Here is a 22,416-nt window from a genome sequence, read left to right on the forward strand (position 1 = left end):
GCTTGGATGCTGTTTGCATTCAAGGGATGCATCATCTTACGAAAATATCTTCCAAGGTGATCTCCATTGTGCTAATTTGAGGGTATCCAACTTGGCAGTGGCAGTGAAGTCTGTCATAATCTTTATTATAGTAATATATTTGGAAGTTCTGAATGATTATATTGTGTTTTTTGCACATTAGCTGAGACAGCCTTATCACCACAAGGAACGTCTCTGCACACTGGAGCTTTTGTTCTTGAAGACAGATCCTGCCCCTTTTAAATTATGTTAAATACAGTCTGAGCACAATCTTCACAAAGGCAGACATTTCACAAAGATATGGTATTATATGTTTCCATGGTGAAACAATTTTGTATGTGTACATTACTCTCCAATTACTGCCTGAATTTAGTACTGGTGGCATTTATAGTTAAGTGTACTGTATGTATACTGTGTATATATAAACTTTTTCACAGTAGGTAACGACATACAGCTTCCAATTATCTCATTTTAGACTGAGTCATTTGTGCATGTTAAATAGAAATAACTTTATGTATGATTGAATTTGCAACAAGCAAAATATATCCGACTTTCCTCTACAAACCTGTCCTTGATTACACCACACAAGGCGCACACTATCTGGAAAGTATGTTTGATATCATTTCAGTGTGAAAGTGCAGCATAAATATATTGGAGGTGAAATTGAACATGGGCGGGATACAAAACTGGTGGAATCGCATTTGCCAACCGTTAAACCACACGCCTGATATGCAATACTATTGAGGTCAATGGGTCTAAATATAGGGTGGAGTGTATAACAGGTGCCCGCTTTGCGTCTGCGCCCATGTCCAATTTCACCCCCACTGTTCCTGAGACTGTTGTATGCCATACAGAGAGAGAGGAGGGGAGGTGCCGCATGGTATGCATCTCTTAATTTTTACATGTGTTGTGGATAAACAGTAGCTGTGTCAATTTGGGACACAGATAGCTGGGAATCACCATACATCTATCTGCTGATGCACGTGCATGCTCAGTTAACTTAACCATAAGTGACAAGCTGACAAAATAGATCAGTCTTTGTCGGGTTGCCTACTTTTGCTGGTATGACTTGAAATATTCTATTATTTTTTTTCATTTTTTGCAGACGAGCGTGCAGAATTACTAAAAGAGGCAGCAAAACGAGTGAAGAGTGAAGCCCTTGGTAAGCTTAATCGGAGACACAATGAAACCACGCATTCACTCAGCCCTTAGCCCTTGCAGTTCGTCTGCTGTCACTGTGTAGCACATTAAGCCAAAGAAAAATTATGGCAGTCGCCGAAACACAGGTAGATGCAGACCTGGATCCTGATGAGGATTTGGAAGAACAGGATGAAGACTTTTTCAATCAGATGGATGAGAATGGGATCATCGGAATGGATGAAATCAATGAATATTATCTGCAGTACCATCCGAGATTGGAGGACAGCTTGGAAACTGTGGAGGAAGATGGAGAGATGTCGGGGCTCAAGGAGTTGCATGATTACAATAAATTGAGTGGCCTGGTCCCCCTCCAAGAGTCTGTAGATGATGAGAGCTTTAATATCAGTGAATTCCAGGATTCAGACCCTGTCCTCCTGTCCATATCTGCAGAGGAGGATGCAAGTCTCAGCCATTTGATTTGTAAGTAATTCACTGCTATACACATTTCTAAAATAGTCTATGTTGCAGCTGTTAGCCTGCACTTAAAGCTTATTACAGTGAATGGTCTCATCTAATCACAGGGGGCAGGCCAGGCCAGAGAGGCACTGATTGAATTAGTGTTTACTTAAGGGAGGTTGAAGCCTGGAGAATAACATGTTTTTCTTTTTTGGGGTTTCAATCAAATAGTGTGCAGAATCCGATTAATTGAGTTAACATTTCTGAAAGTAGTGGACAGTGGAACTCCCTAATAATTCAAGTGTTCGTATGCTAATATCGTTAAATGTAATTTCTAGGCAATGTACTTTTTAAAAAATGTCCTTGCAACAAACATGTGCACGTGCTAAATAAGATAACACTTCATCCGTGATTAAAATTAAGACAATTAAAGAAATGGAAAGCTGAGGTTTGGCGCATGACCTGAAATCTTTGCACAGAGTCAGTTGAGATAATGTCACAAAACCGAAGACTAGACGGGCAGAGCACGCATGGCCTGCAGGGGGGTGGGAAGTGAAGCAGATGGGAATGGCTGCTGTTGCTGTTCTCTCGAACACAAAGGTGTAGAAGACCGAGGGTTTAAAAATGCCTGTTTTAGTGGTTTTTGGTTTTACAATGTTTCAGTTGACACTGAATGTTGCATGGGTTTGGGAATGGAAGTGTTTGTTTATTCTGAAAGCCCCAGTAAAGAAATTGCCTCCGCAGTTTTTAACTGACTATTACCAGGAGTGTCTGAACCTGTGGTGTTTATTGATTATAAAGAAAGGCTTGAAGACTTGCATTTTTATATAGCGCCTTTCACAACCTCAGGACATTCCAAAGCGCTTTACAGTCAATGAAGCACTTTTAAAGTGTAGTATTTATTGTAATGTAGGAAACGCAGCCAATTTGCACACAGCAAGCTCGCATAATGTAGGAAATGCGGCAGCCAATTTGCGCACAGCAAGCTCCCACAAACAGCAAACAGCAATGTGATAATAACCAGAATCCTTTTTAGTGATGTTGATTGAGGGATAAATATTGGCCAGGACACCGGGGAGATAACTCCCCTGCTCTTCTTCGAAATAGTGCCGTGGGATCTTTTGCATCCACCTAAGCAGACGGGGGCCTAGAAATTGGGCTTTGGCTTAGCCAGGGCTTTAGCGCCGGAAGTTAGTGCCGGCGCTAAGTCCCCCTGCGCGCGCCAAAAATTCAGTAGCGCCGCGCCCAAACGGCTGTCGGCGCTACTGAAGGGTCTTAGCGCCTGGAAAAGGGCGCTAACTGCCGTTTAGCACCGCAATTCCGGCGCTGCGGCACCCGATGCGGTGCGGCAGGCTGGGGAAGTGCAGGCCTCCTCCTTCCGTTAAGGAGGAGCTGCCTGCACCCGGCCGCGGCCCGCGCAAATCTGTTTAAAAATGAGCCCGGCACCTCGGACAAGTGCCGGGCTTGCATCTGTTCCGGGGGGGGGGGGGGGGAGAAGTCTGGGGAGGGAGCTGCGGGCAGGCGGCCGGCGGGAAAGCGGCCGGCCGCCGCGGGGCCTTTAATGCGCCGGCGCAAACACATGTTGGACTCTGTTGCCAGAGTCTTAGTTGCGGCTGCCACGGGCGAGGCGGCCGCAACTGAATTTCGGCGCTGGGGCCTGTCGGCATGGCAACCGGGACGCTGCGCACACCGATGACGTGATCGGTGCCGGCGCAGCGCTACCGGTGCAACGCCGCTTTAGGGCCCCAGGGAATTTTTCAACTGGCCATAACTCTGGCGCTAGTCCCTCTAGCGCCTCAAAAGCGGCGCTAAGGCTAGTGAATTTCTAGGCCGGGGTTTAACGTCTCATCTAAAAGACGGCACCTTCGACTGTGCAACACTCCCTCAATACTGCACTGGAGTGTCAGCCTAGATTTTTGTGCTCCAGTCTCTGGAGTGGGTTAAGAGTTGTTGGTTGTTATTAGTTGTTAAGAAATCCCAGAAAAAGCTTAGACAGCTGGCCAGGGGGATTTCTCAAGCCCAAAGTCCAGTCATTAAAGGAAACCTAGTTCAATCCAGCTGAATTTGCCAAGAGTTCATTCTGCCACAATTGCTTAACTATCATAATTTAAATTGACACAAAAAAGGGCAGAAAAATGTTTGTGTTGTATTGATAACTATTCAAATTAGCTATTTATTGTGCGTGAGTATGTTTGTTTTAAGTGCTCTTAATAAAACAACAGATTTATACCCAAGTTTTGTATTTTATGTAATCCTCTACTGACCAAAAATGACCATTTAATGTGGAATAGCAAGATGCATGCTAGACATATAATCGTTATTCAGCAAATAAAAGTGACATCCATGCACGAGTGTTGCCCTCAATCCTTATTAAGTTACCACTGTATGGTGTGGCACAGAAGGCCAGCTTGACTTTTCCTTTACTTCTCCCTTCCCCATCACCAATTTTTCCTTCCGTCCTTTTCTGAAAATGTCTCTGCTCTTGGCCAGCAAGGATTGGAAACTCATCATTTGCAGACTTTCGTGCTTGGACCTGTATCTTAACTACTCCGTATAACAGAGTGTTACACCACTGTGCTGCCAGTTGCTAACAGCTGTTGCTAAATGGAATAAAAGTGCGGGTTGCCTCTCCTAGACTGCATACAGGTGTAGCTTCTGGCCAATATGGTGAAAGTGGCGACACTAGAAACAGAACTCTCGTTTTAACTGAAATTGTTATCCAACAATTTCTGGAACTATTTATAGAAATAGAAGTCCAGGTCTGATGGAACAATCGATACTCTTAAAACCTGAGACAGGAGATAAAAAGCAGTGAACATGCAAAGCCTCAGTACTGCACTGTTTGAAATTGGCTGTGTAAATTCATTCAGAGATTAAAAACGTGGCATTTTGTTGTAAAATTCTGCATTTGGACTGCAGGGAACAAAACATTAAGCTTTTGGAACACATTAAGTACAGTAGCTGCATTAGTGTGTTAAATCTGATTTGCAGCTAATACAAGCATGATAGGATTCTGCCAGTGTGGTCTGAAGTCTGAGTGATGAGGAGATGCCCTGCAGGATTCATGGAGAATCCTGATCTATTCTGGGTTTTATTTTATTGCACATCAGTATTTCTGGCCTTATTCAGGTTATTTATATTTTGGGTTTGACCAATAAAAGTGCCAGACAAGCACAATTGGACAATAAAACAAAAAGCAAAATACTGCAGATGCTGGAAATCTGAAATAAAAACAGAAAATGCTGGAAACACTCAGCTGGTCAGGCAGCATCTGTGGAGAGAGAAACCGGGTTAACGTTTCAGGTCGATGACCCTTCGTCGGGGAATGGGTAAGTTACCCGGACGATTTTAACTACCTTGCCCATAAGATTTCCGCTGGGCGAGTAGGGTTAAAATCAAGAGTCCATGTCCAATTTTCATAATTCAAATAGTGGATTCAAGCAGCTAAGTAGAAAGATGGTGGGTACAGTAATGATATCCTGGCTCCATGTCTTCAGTGTCCTGTTGTTGTTGTAAATATGACATAGTCATATTTACTGAGTATTTTAGTGACCTCTGAATTGTGGCAAATTTGTTTCTTCTGAAGGAATTTGGCTGAGATCAGAATTTAAGAAGGCTGAGATTTGACTTGACCTCTAGAGATTAGACGTTCTTGGATAAACAAATATCCCGCCTGACCTACCTTATTAGATCCATGGTGTGGACCTGCACAGATAATGCACATTTCCCTCCCGTGTCCATGAGAACGGTTGGCATAGTGCTCAAGTTCACAACCTATTCTTGATTTATGATGTCACTTGATAACCAACAGGAATGGTAACCTTGGCTGTGTGTTTTTTAAAGAACTTTCCTCCACCTTAGTAAGATGACAGTTGTCTCGGCATAGACCAGAGCATGCCTTTACCCATAAAAACCCTCGAGGAACTGTTCATTACACCATTTTAATTGGATGACCAGCAACAATTTGCCGCCTTTCTGAGGAAAGTCTCCCAGTGAAACCTTCATTTCCCATGTATTCAACCTCAAAAGGTGCCAACCATGAGAATCTAAAATGCTTCACTGATGTGCATCAATGTCATTGCGCAGTTTGTGCATACATTGATGACATTAAAATAAACAAGGTCTCAGTCCAAATGTTTAGATGGATTCATACTATGCTAGAAGCATTTAGTTTATTTTATATGGATATAAAGTGTATTTTTTTTAAATCTATGTAGCCCTGCAGGCACTTTTTTCCCCTGGTCTAATTTGCTATCGAGCTTTGGATGGACGAGCAGAGTGACCCTCCGGGTATTCTCTGTCAACAGTTAATCAGTTTGAACAGATGTCAGAATCAGTTGTGATAACACAGAATTGATTTAATTAAAAAATGGTACAAATGGACCAACTTTCTGTTGCTGTTTCTGGCCAGCCGGGACTATATTCTGGAGCCATTCCGCTTGACTTCACACCTTTCAGTTACAGAAGGCCAAGCAATCTGCCAACTAGGGGCTTGAGACTGCAAGCCTGGGTGAAGGACAGTACATTCTGAAAACTGCTAGATTTTTTTTTTCAAAATCCTACTAAAGCTAAAGAAAAGGATGATTTTTGGTCCAGTGAAAAGGATCGGTCATTATTAGGATGGCCTAAATTAGAGCCTAGTGACAGATTACAATATAGAACAGAAAACCGAGTCCAAAAGCACATCAAGAAAAAATCATTCGGCTGATAATTTTTGGCAGTAAACCCAATAACAGAAATCCGACTGAACTAGCCAGCTTCCTTCATGGTTTGCCTGGAGCAACCGGAAGTGCTCATGATGTATTCTGATACCCTTGTTTTCAAATCCCTGCATGGTCTCAGCCCTCCCTATCTCTAACCTCCTACAAGCCTCTGAGATATCTGCGCTCCTTCAATTCTGGCCTCTTGAGCATCCCCGATTTTAATCGTTCCACCATTGGTGGCTGTGCCTTCAGCTGCCAAGGCCCTAAAGCTCTGGAATTCCCTCCCTAAACCTCTCCACCTCTTTACTTCTCTACCTCTCTTTCCTCCTTTTTAAGATGCTCCTTCAAGCCTACCACTTATCTACCCTCATATCTTCTTGTCTGGCTCAGTGTCAAACTTTGTTTGGTAATGCTCCTGTGAAGCACCTTGGGACGTTTTACTATGTTAAAGGCGCTATATAAATTCAAGTTGTTGTTGTTGTATTTGCTATCAGTTTAACACACCTCAATAAAACATTTACATCATAAGAGTTATGGTGCTATTTGAATTGATCAGGATCAAGGTGAGAGATCTGGGCACTGAAAGTTAATTTGTGTTTTGAAAACCTCTCAAAACCCCTCTGCTGAGTGATCATTACGTACCATTCAATAGATGAATGCTGAACCGAACTAGGAATAAAATGTGCTCGCAGATAAATTACAAATCTTCATATGAATACGACAACAAAGGAAAGCTCTTGAAGTAAATGGAGGAGTACAGACATGATAAGAGCAGATTGAAGATTTAGCTCAAATTCTTATATACCAATTTAAAGCACAATAGCAATTAACTATTGGAATTAAAATTAATTTAGTTAATGAAAATATTGCCAGCAGCACAGAACCAGACTTTCCTTCAGTTGACTGAGTCCTGGCTGCTTTGAACTGAAAACCGCCTTCTCATTTTTTTCACATTGCATCTGGGAAACTATTCCTTAAAGAAGGCAAATTGTTCCTGATCATCTGATTTACAAAGTGTCATGAACAGTTAGTTCCTCAGCAGTAACACTTTAAACTCCACAGATACCACAGATTGAGCTTTTTCAGCTGATAACCCGTTCACATGTATTTCGACCGATCCCTCACAAAAACAGTTAATTCAAAAAAAGAGCTGGATAAATCGCTGATCAGTGTTGGAACTGAAAGTGAGAAGGATAAGGACAGGCACATGGCCCTATGCTATCTGCAACACAATGCCTTCTGTGTTTCGAACTGTCCAGTGTGGAAATCAACCTGCTAGGCTTAAACAACTGAGGTGTAAGTGCAGGCAGATATTGTAGAGTCTTTGAAATACTCAGCAGGTCAGGCAGCATCTGCGGAGCGAGAAACAGAGTTAAGGTTTCAGGTTGATGACCCTTCGTCAGTTCTGACAAGGGGTCATTGACCTGAAACGTTAACTCTGTTTCTCTCTCCACAGATGCTGCCTGACCTGCTGAGTATTTCCAGCATTTTCTCCTTTTATTTCTGATTTCCAGCATCCGCAGTATTTTGTTTTTGTATTGTAGAGTCTTTGTCAGGTCAGGGGGAAATATTGCAGGACATTTTTGTCGAGATTAAATAAATGGGATAGAATCCATGATAGGGCTATTTGTGTTTGATTGATTGGTGGAAGAAGCAAGCTTGAAGAGCCGAATTAACTTTTCAAAAATTCCATGTTTTCTTACATTCTTGATGTGTTCTTGATACTGTCCTAACAACCACAGGGCCCTGCCTTTGTCCATTATTAACAATCGAAGGATGCCATTGGAGTTCTACTAATTTTCAAAGTGTCCAGTTGTGTATAGCAAGATTACAGTACGTAATAATTGAAGAACAATGCAGCACAGTGGCTGCATCAAAACATAATCGCACAATACGGTCAGATGATGCGGGAGAAAGCACCTGCTCGACCCTTTTCAAAAGGATGTACAAGCTGTAGCTGCAGGATGAGGAAGACATGTGCTAACCTCCTTCCTTCTGCCTACAGAAAACCAATTTGATTCCCTTAAACAGGAAGTGGAAGTGGGTATTGCAACACTACAATATTCAATGCAGGAAAACGGGCAGGAAGTGCATTCCATCTGGTATAGTCAATTGCACAAGAGGTGGTTTAGACTGATGTGCTCTATTCATGGCTTATGGGATGCGTGGACTAGAATCCGTTTACTGTGCTTCTATGTAGGTTAACACAGCTAACATGGAACCAGCATTGCTGCTTGCACTGCAGGTTAACATGACTGGCAAAAGTGTGACATTGCAGTCAGCAATTTAGTTCAGTCTACCCAACATGGGGGCTATTTTATAATCTGCTCCCATTGGTGACTGAAATTACTTTTTTTTTTAGTGACAAAGGGGCTAAAGTACATTTGGCTATTCATGTAGGTCATAATGAAAATGGCTCTTAAGTTTATGAAGGTCTTCGTGCAAACTATAATTCCCTCTCCAAATCTCTGTCACTCTCCCACTGATTCTTTATACCCCCATTTTCGTCATTGAGAAATGCTTGACTTGCACTTTTTATCTACTCACGGCTGGAAGGCAAAGATGTGTACAAATGCACTTCCAACCACCAATGTGCTATATTGCCAAAATGAATTCCGGGAATGGGGGATCTTGGCTACAAGGACAGGTTGGAGAAGCTGGATTTGTTTTCAAGGAGGTTGAGGGGTGATTTGATCAAGGTGTGCAAGATTATGACGTGTTTGGATAGGCTAAACGGGGAAAGGCTGTTCCCACTAGTTGATGGTACAAGGACTAGGGGACACAGATTTAAGGTTTTTTAAAATTCATTGATGGGATGTGGGCGTCGCTGGCTAGGCCTGCATTTAGTGCCCATCCCTAATTGCCCTTGAGAAGATGGTGGTGAGCCGCCTTCTTGAACCGCTGCAGTCCATATGGTGTAGGTACACCCACAATGCTGTTAGGAAGGGAGTTCCAGGATTTTGGCCCAGCGACAGTGAAGGAACGGCGATACAGGTCCAAGTCAGGATGGTGTGTGGCTTGGAGGGGAACTTGTAGGTGGTGATGTTCCCATGCGTCTGCTGCCCTTGTCCTTCTAAGTGGTAGAGGTCGCGGGTTTGGAAGGTGCTGTTGAAGGAGCTTTGGCGAGTTGCTGCTGTGCATCTTGTAGATGGTACACACTGTAGCCACAGTGCGCCGGTGGTGGAGGGAGTGAATGTTGAAGGTGGTGGATGGAGTGCCAATCAAGCGGGCTGCTTTATCCTGAATGGCGTCGAGCTTCTTGAGTGTTGTTGGAGCTGCACTCATCCAGGCAAGTGGAGAGTATTCCATCACACTCCTGACTTGTGCCTTGTAGATGGTGGCAAGGCTTTGGGGAGTCAGGAGGTGAGACACTCGCCGCAGAATTCCCAGCCTCTGGCCTGCTCTTGTAGTCACAGTATTTATATGGCTGGTCCAGTTCAGTTTCTGATCCATGGTAAACCCCAGGATGTTGATAGTGGGGGATTCAGCGATGGTAATGCCATTGAATGTCAAGGGGAGATGGTTAGAGTTTCGCTTGTTGGAGATGGGCATTGCCTGGCACTTGTGTGGTGCGAATGTTACTTGCCACTTGTCAGCCCAAGTCTGAATGTTGTCCAGGTCTTGCTGCATATGGACATGGACTGCGTCAGTATCTGACGAGTCTCGAATGGTGCTGAACAGTGTGCAATCATCAGCGAACATCCCCACTTCTGACCTTATGATGGAGGGAAGGTCATTGGTGAAACAGCTGAAGATGGTTGGGCCTAGGACACTGCCCTGAGGAACTCCTGCAGTGATGTCATGTGATTGAGATGAATGACCCCCAACAACCACAGCCAACTTCCTTTGTGCTAGGTATGATTCCAACCAATGGAGAGTTTTCCCCTTGATTCCCATTGACTTCAGTTTTGCTAGGGCTCCTTGATGCCACACTCGATCAAATGCTGCCTTGATGTCAAGGGCAGTCACTCTCACCTCACCTCGAGTTCGGCTCTTTTGTCCATGTTTGGACCAAGGCTGTAATGAGGTCAGGAGCTGAGTGGCCCTGGCGGAACCCAAACTGGGCGTCAGTTAGCAGGTTATTGCTGAGTAAGTGCCGCTTGATAGCACTGTCGACGACACCTTCCATCACTTTGCTGATGATTGAGAGTAGACTGATGGGACGGTAATTGGCCGGGTCGGATTTGTCCTGCTTTTTGTAGACAGGACATATTTGGGCAATTTTCCACATTGCCGGGTAGATGCCAGTGTTGTAGCTGTACTGGAACAGCTTGACTAGGGGCGCAGCTAGTTCTGGAGCACAAGTCTTCAGTACTATTGCCGGAATGTTGTCAGGGCCCATAGCCTTTGCAGTATCCACTGTCTTCAGCCGTTTCTTGACATCACGTGGAGTGAATTGAATCGGCTGAAGACTGGCATCTGTGATGCTGGGGACCTCAGGAGGAGGCTGAGATGGATCATCCACTCGGCACTTCTGGCTGAAGATAGCTGCAAATGCTTCAGCCTTGTCTTTTGCACTCACGCGCTGGGCTCCACCATCATTGAGGATGGGGATATTTTTGGAGCCTCCTCCTCCTGGTAACTGTTTAATTGTCCACCACCACTCACGACTGGATGTGGCAGGACTGCAGAGCTTTGATTTGATCCGATGGTTGTGAGATCGCTTAGCTCTGTCTATCGCATGTTGCTTCCGTTGCTTGGCATGCAAGTAGTCCTGTGTTGTAGTCTCACCAGGTTGACACCTCATTTTTCGGTATGCCTGGTGCTGTTCCTGGCATGCTCTCCTGCACTCTTCGTTAAACCAGGGTTGATCTCCCGGCTTGATGGTAATGGTAGAGTGAGGGATATGCCGGGCCATGAGGTTACAGATTGTGGTTGAATACAATTCTGCTGCTGCTGATGGCCCACAGCGCCTCATGGATGCCCAGTTTTGAGTTGCCAGATCTGTTCGAAATCTGTCCCATTTAGCACGGTGGTTGTGCCACACAACACGGTGGAGGGTATCCTCAACATGAAGATGGGACTTCGTCTCCACAAGGACTGTGCGGTGGTCACTTCCACCAATGCTGTCATGGACAGATGCATCTGCAACAGGTAGATTGGTGAGGACGAGATCAAATAGGTTTTTCCCTCTTGTTGGTTCCCTCACCACCTGTCGCAGACCCAGTCTGGCAGCTATGTCCTTTAGGACTCAGCCAGCTCGGTCAGTTGTGGTGCTACCGAGCCACTCTTGGTGATGGACATTGAAGTCCCCCACCCAGAGGACATTTTGTGCCCTTGCTACTCTCAGTGCTTCTTCCAATTGGTGTTCAACATGAAGGAGTACTGATTCATCAGCTGAGGGAGGGCGGTCGGTGGTGATGGGCAAGAGATACGGGGGGGATGTGAGAAAAAACTTTTTTACGCATTGAGTGGTGGAAGCGAAGACACTCGGGGGCGGGGGGGGCGGGGGAAATAGCGCCCCCAAAAAATTTGCGCCCCAGCAGCCGAAATTCACCAGTAGTGCCCCAAGAGGGAGGCGGGGTGCTATTGGAAGCACCCCGCCTCCCTCTTGGGGCACTGTGATTGAATATTGCGACACTGGTGCTGCGGCATGTCGCGCAGCGGTACAGCGGGCCCTCCTCTCCTTATTAAAGGGGAGGGGCCTAGCGCAGCGTGACCCGGGGCCCAGCTGGGCCACCAGGGATCGGAGTGCCGGCAAAAGAGCCCAGCACTCGAGAGAAATGCCGGGCTCACGGACGCAGCCGGCACTCCGCGGGGGGGCGGGGGGGGTGCTCAGGAGGCGAGGGACAGCAACGTGGGGCAGGTGCTGGCAGGCAGCCAACAACAAAAATGGCTGCCCGGCATCTCCCCTTTAATTTGCGCCGCCCCAGCCGCAGGTAGACCCCCCTGACCCCATCGGACATGGCATCTGGCGGTAAGTCAGGGGGCGCTACCGAAGATCGCGGCCGGGACGCGAGGGGGGTGCTGCATACGGCAATGACGTCATCGCTGGCAGTGCAGCACCGCAGGGCGTTAACGGTTACCGCCGCCGCTAACCTCCCGCTGAATTTCGCGGGAGGTGTTGGCGGCGCAGCGCTAGTTACTTTGCGCCCCGTTAGAGCCCTCTTAGGCCAAATTTGTAGGCCTCAATGTTTTCAAGGGGACACTGGATAGGCACTTGAGGGACATAACCTTGCAGAGCTGCGGGGATAGAGCAGGGCAATGGGACTGACTGGATTGCCCTACAGAGAGTCGGCATGGACTCGATGGGCTGAATGGCCTCCTTTGCTGTTATGACTCTATGATTCTATGACTCTATGACTGTCACAATTTTTGCAAATAAATTCTATATTCTTTCATATAATACAGTACTAGTATTCTAATTTGGTGTTGAATCAGTGCAAAATATTGTTTAGAAAAATACCAATGAGAAACTGTTGCTGGTAAATACAACGGGGGGGGGGTCATTTTAATTTTCGCTTCCATTGAAGTCAATGGGAGAGGTGTTTAACAGGTGGTCAAGCTGATATTGCATGTTTCACACACTATATCGTCCGAAGTCAAAATGACCCCCAATGAGATATATGTGCCAGTTTGCTCTTACAATACACTTTTTCAATTCCTAGATGAATCGGAACCACAGGAGAAGGATGGGATTCTCGACGATCAGGATTCAAAATCTCATTGGCATCCTGAGCGAGATCAACAGCTGGACATGACTGAAGATGAAAAGGAGCAGGGAAACTTTACCCTTCACAGTGAGGTCGGCACCAGCAAGGAGGACAGTGAAGAGGAGTACTCTGATTTGCCCTATGATGAGCAAATTGAGGAAACCAACCCAAGCACACTGAGAGACTCATGGCACAGATATGAAGTATATAGCAAGGCACAAAATATATTGGATCGTGGGGATGATTTTTCAGTACAAAGTATAAGGGACCATGCAGACAAACTCTCTGATCAGTCCAATGGAAGCGTTAGCTACTCAAAAACTCAGGGTAAAGATTCCAGCCTATTAGCGCAGGATTGTTATTCCGATGACTTTGAAGCTACTTATACTAATAATGTAGACCATTATGGAGATGCGTTAGAATTGTCCCATGATAACAAGGCAATAGGATCTGCTGATGAGATTAGAAAAGAGAGCCAGGACAACTCTTCATTTAATTATGCAACGTTCCATTTTAATCAGGCATTGCTCAGTCACCTTTCAGTTGAAGACCTAGTAAGTGGCCCAGATATTGAGGCTGAGACCATTCCAGAATCACCGGGCACTGATAGTGTTGAAGAATCAGTGGGTAGGTTTTCGAACAAGGAGAGAGGTTCTGTAAAAGGAAATCAGGATTCTGAGTCTGGTAATGAAAGACAAAAAGGTAAAAGCAGGAAATCTGAGGACAGTGAAGCCGCAGCTAAGAAGCAAGTCAAATTGACCAATCATCAGAAATCTCCTCATACCCTTGGTAAACCACATATTTTAAAGGATAACACTGGTCAAAACTCTAAAGTGAACAGGCAAATAAAAACTCTGACTCCCCAAAGGAGAGCAATTAATCAAAGAGCTTCAAGAATCAGTTCATTCAAGCCATTATCAAGAAAGATAACTTCAGAAACAGTAATGTACGGCCGGGGTCAGCTTAACTACCCACTGCCAGATTTCTCAAAAGTGGGGCCACGAGTTAAATTTCCCAAGGATGAGCAAGCCTACCAGAAGCCCAGGAGTAAGATCGTCGTCATGAAGAGCAATAGAAATGACACGCGGCTTCTACTCCACTCTCCTGCAGAGATTGTTCGCCACGTGCTGCAAAGCAGTAACGAGTGTCCTCTGATCACACCGACACCTTCAGGAGTAAAGGTGGTGGCAGAATTCAAGTCGCCACAGCAAGCCACAGAAATGGTTTATCAACTGCAGGTAATGAGTGAGTAAACGTAGTCTTAGTAACTTCACTCTGAGTCATTTTCAGTCAAACAAATTAACAGTACAGGTAGTAGGAGAATGCTGAGGGACATTTGCTAAAGTGAGCAGGATCAAGTGAACAAGAACCCCTTCTGAGAATTGGGTCAAGGTGAGGTAGTAAAGTGGCTGGAGTTTTCAGCCTTGAATTTCTCCCTCATAGTCAAAGAAAAAATAAATAACTTGCATTTATATAGCACCTTTCAGGACCTCCGGATGCTCCAAAGTGCTTTACAGCCAATGAACTGCTCTTGAAGTGTAGTCACCGTTGCTATGTGGGGAAATGCGGCAGCCAATTTGCACACAAACAGCAATGTGATAATGACTCGATAATCTGTTGTTGGGTGTTGATTTGAGGGATAAATACTGGCCAGCTCACTGGGGAGAACTCCCCTGCTCTTCTTCAAAATGCTGCCATGGGATCTTTTAGGGCCACCTGAGCAGGCAGACGGGGCTTCAGTTTAACGTCTCATCTGAAAGAAGGCACTTCAACAGTGCAGCACTCCCTCCGTACTGCACTGAGCTATTCCCGGCAGATATCTCTTTGCAGTTGCCATTTTTCCAACTGAGAATTTTTAATGCAGTTTAGGTGAAAAGCTTTTGTATTGAGTGCCCAGAAATGACCATTTGTGATGTTAGCCAGCAAATGCTTAACTCATTCAGAAGGCATGACTTTATTTGCTATTTTAGCAGAGGGATTAACCCATTTTAAATAAACACAGTTAACATTTGTGTTAAAATAGCGGGCGGAGGAATGTCCTAAGAACGGCTCACATGTTTGTCCATTAATATCACCAAGAACAAGTTGGCTTATATTAGTAATCATGTTGTGCTTCTTTGAGAAGTTGTCCTAATGATGTCATTGCTAAACTTATTGCTCACATTTCATCAGTGCTCCCATTTTATTTTGTTCCCTTCCCCAGGAATAGGCTCAAGAAGCATTCTGTTAAATATTTCTGAAATATTGTACAACTGCCAGAGAGGTGCAAGGCCCTGCCAGCCACCAATGGTTCACTTCCAACTGGCTGGTACTTCTTGGCACCCCTTGTACCTAAACAACCGCAGGCTGTCAGTGAGCCACAATAACCTTGAATTTTTCTTTTTAACAGGAGGATTATCGCCGGCTCCTAACCAAATACGCTGAAGCAGAAAATACCATTGATCGATTGCGGATTGGGGCTAAGGTAGGGAACTACTGAAACAAAATACATGAAAAAAGTGCTTTCATTCGGAAATTCTGGCTTGCATTATACAAGCAGCAGCCATTTTGTTTTCGTGATTGCGTAATATAAACTAGCGGCCATAAGTATAAGATAGTCGTCAGTAAATCCAATAGGGAATGCAGGAGAATCTTCGTCTTTACCCAGAGAGTGGCAGAAATGTGGCGCTCGCTACCACAAGGAGTAGTTGAGGCGAATGACATAGATGGATTTAAGGGGAATCTAGAAAAACGCATGAGGGAGAAAGGGATAGAAGGTTATGCTGATGGGCTTAGATGAAGAAGGTGGGAGAAGGTTCGTGTGGCGCATAACCACAGAGATGGACCAATTGGGCCGAATGGCCTGTTGTGCTGTAGATTCTATTTAATATGCAACACATTTTTCTTTCCTACAAATGCAATTTGTGTCAGGATTCCATATTATAATTCTATTTGAAATGAATTTCTGTGGCCGCAATGCTGCTTTATACTCACTACCCTGAAGCAGGCGGGGAGGCTTTCTGCTCTGTGGGACACAGGAGTTAGAGAGTAAGGACTGTAATTCTCCTTCATTTGGTAAAAAGCCTTTGAGCCTTTATTTTGTAACAGTCTCTCAGAGGAGGCGGGGGGGGGGGGGTGGGGGCGGAGGGGGTGGTGGAGTGGGGGGGGGATTTTCAACTCATGACCGCCTGTTTCTCCCCTAAAAGAAAAAATGGGCAGTTGAATATTGGCCTACAGATGTGAGGCAATCACGAAGTGGTTGAGATCGTGCAGCTTCACTTCACCTGGACTCTTTAGCAGCCACGAGGGTACTCGCACCCCATTACTCCGAGCTAATTTCAAATCCATGTTTGGGACCTGACCGGATGGTGTCCAAGCTCCGTCAGGATTATGTGTCAAAGCGTTGAAAATATTGTCTGACCCATCACAACAGATTTTTTGGGGGGTACTTAACATGTTTCATACTATATTTTTTGGAGGAGTGCATGGTGGGATTTCTGCACTTGGTGGGAGGAGCAGGGGTCCTAAATTCCTCTTTTTAAACTGGTGACATACATCATCATCATTCAAGATTACATGAACACCAAATTTAATCTGCTTTCCCTATCACACTAGTTATTAAGTGTTACCAAGATTTATTGTGATTTCATCCCTTACAACATTACTGCACAACCTGGGGGTCCATCTGGTGGGGATGTTGTCTGCCATTCACACCAACCCCTGGACAGGTGTTTATTCTGCCCAGACCCTTATGTGACATTAAGTGATCGACGCTGATGCATTCTCTGTTGCATTCTCAGTCCTGTTCAAAGCACTACCAGCCTTTGCCCCTCTAGTCACTGACCTTTGGAAGAATTCCCTCATCCCTCCTCTCCCAAATTCCTGGCACACACACACCCCTGCATTCTGTGTACCGACTCTTTCATATTGCTGCAGTGTTCTTTTCGTGTGCTTTTCCCAACCTTGTCTCCCATGGCACATTTAGCTCAGTTAATGTAAATTCTTACCTGCTGTTCAAGCCTTCCCTATTATCTGCAGAGCAACATTGTCATTTAGCCAGCTTTAAGGGGGTAATGCATAAGTTATCATTTAGGCTGTCTGCAAGGAGTTGACACACTGGGGAGTCTGTCAGAGCTGTTATAACTGTTTAGGAGCTCCATAATTGATGATGTCAGCATAAAAGCTATGAGAATGCATCTTAGTCAGTGTCCAGTTATCTGCATTTAGCAGCTTATTTGGTCTGATTCCTCTCAGAAACATGAATGAACCAGGACTGATATAATGGCTATTGCTGATGGTGGTTTAATGGTTTTCTCTCATCTCTGCTTGAACTGATAAGTAGCTCATTTTCCTCAATGGGTCCTCTGTGCTCTTTAGATGGCCTCAGAATGAAATGTGCAGCCATTGGATGGAAATTTTATATATAATGCCAGAATTTGCATATTAAGTTTATTGGGCCAGTTTTATATTCGACATTAGCTCAAAATGAGCCGTGTGCTCTGGGAGTTGGAGTGTTAGTTTTGAAGTCATGGCACAGCAGAGACAGGAAAGCATCCTGCCCTCTTCTCTCACCCTGGTCAACGTTCAGTAACTTTAGGGAACGGCCCATTGGGTAACAATGTCTATTCATGAATAGGGATAAGGTATAATATGCATGGTGGCTGCAAACCCACTGTGGGTGGGTGTGTTTAAGGCTGTCTTAAGTGTCTTAATTGTTGAGGCAGTTCTCCTAACCGACACCCCTACTGTGACCATTGATCTAAATGGCACCTTAACAGGGCTGTCATTCTGGTAAATCAGAGTACAACTACACCAACGTCACCCATTGCTCCAAGAAATCCAACAACATTTAAATGTCTTCATCAATGTCTTCATCAATGACAAGGGGAAGGAATTTTGTGTGTCTGTCTGTGTGTGTGTGTCTGTGTGTGTGTCTGTGCATGTGTGTGTCTGCTTTTTTATTTGTTTATGGGATGTGGGCATCGCTAGCAAGGCCAGCATTTATTGCCCATCCCTAATTGCCCTTGAGAAGGTGGTGGTGAGCCGCCTTCTTGAACCGCTGCAGTCCGTGTGCTGTTAGGGAGGGAGTTCCAGGATTTTGACCCAGCGATGTTGAAGGATCGGCGATATACTTCTAAGTCAGGATGGTGTGTGACTTGGAGGGGAACTTGGAGGTGGGGGTGTTCCCATGCGCCTGCTGCCCTTGTCCTTCTAGGTGGAAGAGGTCGCGGGTTTGCGAGGTGCTGCCGAAGAAGTCTTGGCGAGTTGCTGCTCTTGTAGATGGTACACACTGCAGCCACGGTACGCCGGTGGTGGAGGGAGTGAATGTTTATGGTGGTAGATGGGGTGCCAATCAAGCGGGCTGCTTTGTCCTGGATTGTGTCGAGCTTCTTGAGTGTTGTTGGAGCTGCACTCATCCAGGCAAGTGGAGAGTATTCCACCAAACTCCTTACTTGTGCCTTGTAGATGGTAGAAAGGCTTTGGGGAGCCAGGAGGTGAGACACTCACCACAGAATACCTAGCCTCTGACCTGTTCTTGTTGCCACAGTATTTATGTGGCTGGTCCAGTTAAGTTTCTGGTCAATGGTGACCCCCGGGATGTTGATGGTGTGGGATTCGGCGATGGTAATGCCATTGAATGTCAAGAGGCGGTGGTTAGACTCTCGCTTGTTGGAGATAGTCATTGCCTGACACTTCTGTGGCGCGAATGTTACCTGCCATTTATCAGCCCAAGCTTGAACGTTGTCTGGGTCTTATTGCATGCGGGCATGGACTACTTCATTACCTAAGGAGTTGTGAATGGCACTGAACACTGCAGTCATCAGCAAACATCCCCATTTCTGACCTTATGTTGGAGGGAAGGTCATTGATGAAGCAGCTGAAGTGTCTGTGTGTGTCTGTCTGTCTGTGTGCGAGTTTGTGTCTGTGTGTCTGTGTCAGAGTGTGTGTGTGTCTGTGTGTGTCTGTGTGAGTATCAGTGTGTGTGAGTATCAGTGTGTGTGTGTCTGTCAGTGTGTGTGTCAGTGTGTGTCTGTGTCTGAGTGTCTGTGTGAATGTCTGTGTGAGTGTCTGTCAGTGTCTGTGTGTGACTGTGTGTGTCTGTGTGTGAGTTTGTGTCTGTGTGTCAGTGTCTGTGTGTCTGTCAGTGTCTGTGTGTCTCAGAGTGTGTGTGTGTCAGAGTGTGTCTGTGTGTGTGTGAGTGTGTGTGTGTGTGTGTGTGTGTGTGTGTGTGTGTGAGATAGTTTAGGAAACAACTTGCATGAAGACAGCACCTCCTTTTTAAAAAGATTGCCACTTTTTTTAAGGAGTAAATTTTAGATTGTAGCTGCTACAACATCATCATATTATGGTACAGCATTCCCATTACATCATGCATCAAGAACCTTTTTTGCAATACAGTGCCACGATTATGTAATACAGTATGTTTAATAACCACTTCGAACGGCCTGTCAGGAACTTCACATGGTTGATGGTACTTATTTAAGCTGTGCTAATTTCCACTCTGTTATAATGATAATAATGGCACTTGTTTAAATCCATCCCCTAGCAGATTGTGTGGAGCAGCAAAATAATGCAGCGGAGACACAGAGCCTGGTCCTGGCACACAGTCATTTCATTAGGAATTTGAGCCAATCATCTCCCCAATCGAGCGCAGTCTTGACTGATATGATTGAGTCCAGATTTACTAGAGCAGTAACAGGGGAATAGTTGGATAAAATTCCATGTATAATCAAACTTAAATGCGAGCAATGAATTGTATTTCCTGGTATCAAAATGCAAAATCAAATTTCCCTGCCAGAATTATCCGATGTGTGCTGATACTTAGTCCATTCTCGTTGTGTATGGTGGAATGTAACTAGTGGTTACTCAGCAAAGGTTAATAAGTTTATTTCTGTCTGGTATTAACAATCCATTCTTAGCTGTCAGGTGTAAATGTGCTGGAACTGCTGAAAGTGACGGCTCACAGGACACTTTCATTGATGTCATTTCACATTTGAGCCTTTAAACTGTGTACAGTTTTGGTCTCCTTACCTGAGGAAGGATATACTTGCCTTCGAGGGAGTGCAACAAAGGTTCACTCGACTGATTTCTGGGATGGGCAGATTGTCGTATGAGGAGAGATTGAGTAGACTAGGCCTTTATTCCCTAGAGTTTAGAAGAAAGAGAGATTATCTCATTGAAATGTATACAATTCTTAAGGGGCATGACAGGGTAAATGCTGGGAGGATATTTCCCATGGCTGGAGAATCTAGAACTAGGGGGTCACAGTCTCAGAATACGGGGTCGGCCATTTAGGACTGAGAGGAGGAGAAATGTCTTCACTCAAAGGGTTGTGAATTTTTGGAATTCTCTACCCCAGAGGGCAGTGGATGCTCAGACATTGAGTCTATTCAAGACAGAGATTGATAGATTGTTGGATACCATGGGAACCAAGGGATGTGGGGATAGTGCGGGAAGGTGGAGTTGAAGTAGAAGATCAGCCTTGATCTTATTGAATGGTGGAGGAGGCTTGAGGGGCTGACTAGCCTACTCCTATTTCTTATAAGCTCCAGTTTTACATATTTGAGTTAGGCAGCTCAAGTTCAATTTTAGTTTCCGACTATATACATCTAGAATATGTTAAGAATGTTATAAGAAGTACTGCACAATCCAGTTTTATTGATGAGGGTATTACAATCAAAGCAGGTGAAAAAGAGGTAGTTATTGAGATCAAGGAGTCTGAGATAAGGCCTGAGCTATAGGTGCAAGGGACCATGCAGGAAGGGTACACGCACCAGGAGTTGGTGAGGGGATGTGGAGGAACACCTTGCCATTAGATCCTGTGAGGATCCATAGAATCTTGGAAATGACAGCGTCGTACAGCTCATTATTCCTGTGCCAAATGCCAGCACTTTTCTAGTTGCTTTACAGTGAATGAGAGGTTCCTGGAAAAGGTGTGGGAACTTGTTGGGCTCCAGTGTTTGCAGAGTTGCTCACTAAGCCACTGTTGTGAACTCGTCAACAAACAGTGGAAACAAGTTGGCAAGCAGTTGCTGCACTGGTGGCATGTCTGAACTTGAGTGGATGCACATGGTGTTAAACTGGTGCGAACATTCTGTTTGTTTCGAATGCACCTTGGGTTTCATAGCAACTAAGCAGTCTTGTGAAGAATAGTATTAAACCTTTTACAGCCTAGGCTATGTTTAGAGCAGGAATTTGTTTTTACCTGGATGTAGGGGAAATTCCAAGGCAGATACTTCTGCTACAAGTCCGCAAGTGGAATTGGCCTCAATTCAGCAAAAATTGGAACTCTCACTCTGAGAAACACAGGGATGGCTGGTGTGAGAAATGAAAATGCCTCCCTGATGCATTAGAGGATATTTGTTGGGCGACGTAGGAGAACTTTATTATGCATTTAACTCATGCTATAACTAATCTGCAGTACTCTCCTAGATAAAATGAGAAAATACTCCATTCAATATTAAGTTATTCTCCACATAAACGAGGATCAGCCCCAAACTATAAGGGGGAAGTATCACAGGGACTCTTTGGGAGAAAAATTTGTCCCCTTAGCGCCAGTAGATGGTGCTAATGGGGCGCTAAACCAGTATTGCCAAGGCGAGGCGAATCCAGCGCCACACTCCCCGTAGCGCTGCCGATAAGAGGTATCACCGGGAACGTCAATGCCAAGGAGATTGTGACGTCCGTGAGCGTGCAATGCTCACTGACCGCCCGATTTTGCAAAATTGATTTTTTGCCACTTACCTCACCGCCTGGAGTAAACACCAACTAGGAGAGCTGGCGTGCAGCACCAGGAAGCCAGCCCCGGGGACGTTATTTAAAGGGATCATCAGTAATCACTCGCAGCTGTTAGGTTACCGCAGTTTCAGTGTTATTTTGTTAGTTTCACCCACTGCAACAGTTTCATTCAGTCATTTCAAGGTTCCTTTGTATCGAGAGTCTTCTGGCAAATAAAAAGGAGCACATTTAGGACTCGATTTTGCCAGGCCCGAGGAGGCGGGATTGGAGGCATGTGAGGTGTTAAAGTCGCAAAAAATGGCAGGTGGCTCCGAGCCCGCTTCCGAGCAATTTTCCCAGAATCGGGGTATCAGACCCCGTTTCCATCCCGCCTGGCGGGATAGGCCCTTAAGGCCCTTAAGAATCAGTTACGTGCCTCTATAATCCAATTTTGAGAGGCCTTTCTGAATTTAACACTTTTCCCCCGTGCTGCACGTCTCCTCTGGAACACGCCAGTTAATCCTGGCGGCCTCACAGGTTGGTTGAATACTAACGGCTGCAGCTTCACCATTAAAAAAACGCTTTCAGCAATCATCATTTGCAGGTGGCAGAACTTTGTCTCAGGTCTGGGGGATCTTTTAGCAGGCCTACTCATTGTTGTGGAAGTTTGTAGCCTGAGTGTGACCTCCTGGGAAACTCCTCTCCCCACCTTGACTGAGTGCTTCCTCAACTGAGGTATATACCAGAAG

The 22,416-nt window shown here is 45.2% G+C and overlaps 1 protein-coding gene across 1 annotated transcript in view; it reads left to right on the forward strand.

The window, feature by feature from the left end:
- The window catches only part of akna (AT-hook transcription factor), a 181,089-nt gene that overhangs the window by 72,742 nt on the left and 85,931 nt on the right, over positions 1–22,416 (forward strand). The window contains exons 3-5 of the mRNA XM_085965770.1: positions 1,124–1,638; positions 12,926–14,208; positions 15,360–15,434. Coding sequence (XP_085821896.1) covers positions 1,284–1,638; positions 12,926–14,208; positions 15,360–15,434 — 1,713 coding nt within the window. The 5' untranslated portion in view covers positions 1,124–1,283. The remainder of the gene's footprint in view (positions 1–1,123; positions 1,639–12,925; positions 14,209–15,359; positions 15,435–22,416) is intronic.

Source organism: Somniosus microcephalus, chromosome 23 (genome assembly GCF_052327205.1).
Source record: "Somniosus microcephalus isolate GS21.2 chromosome 23, FLI_Smic_1.0, whole genome shotgun sequence".
NCBI lineage: Eukaryota > Metazoa > Chordata > Chondrichthyes > Squaliformes > Somniosidae > Somniosus > Somniosus microcephalus.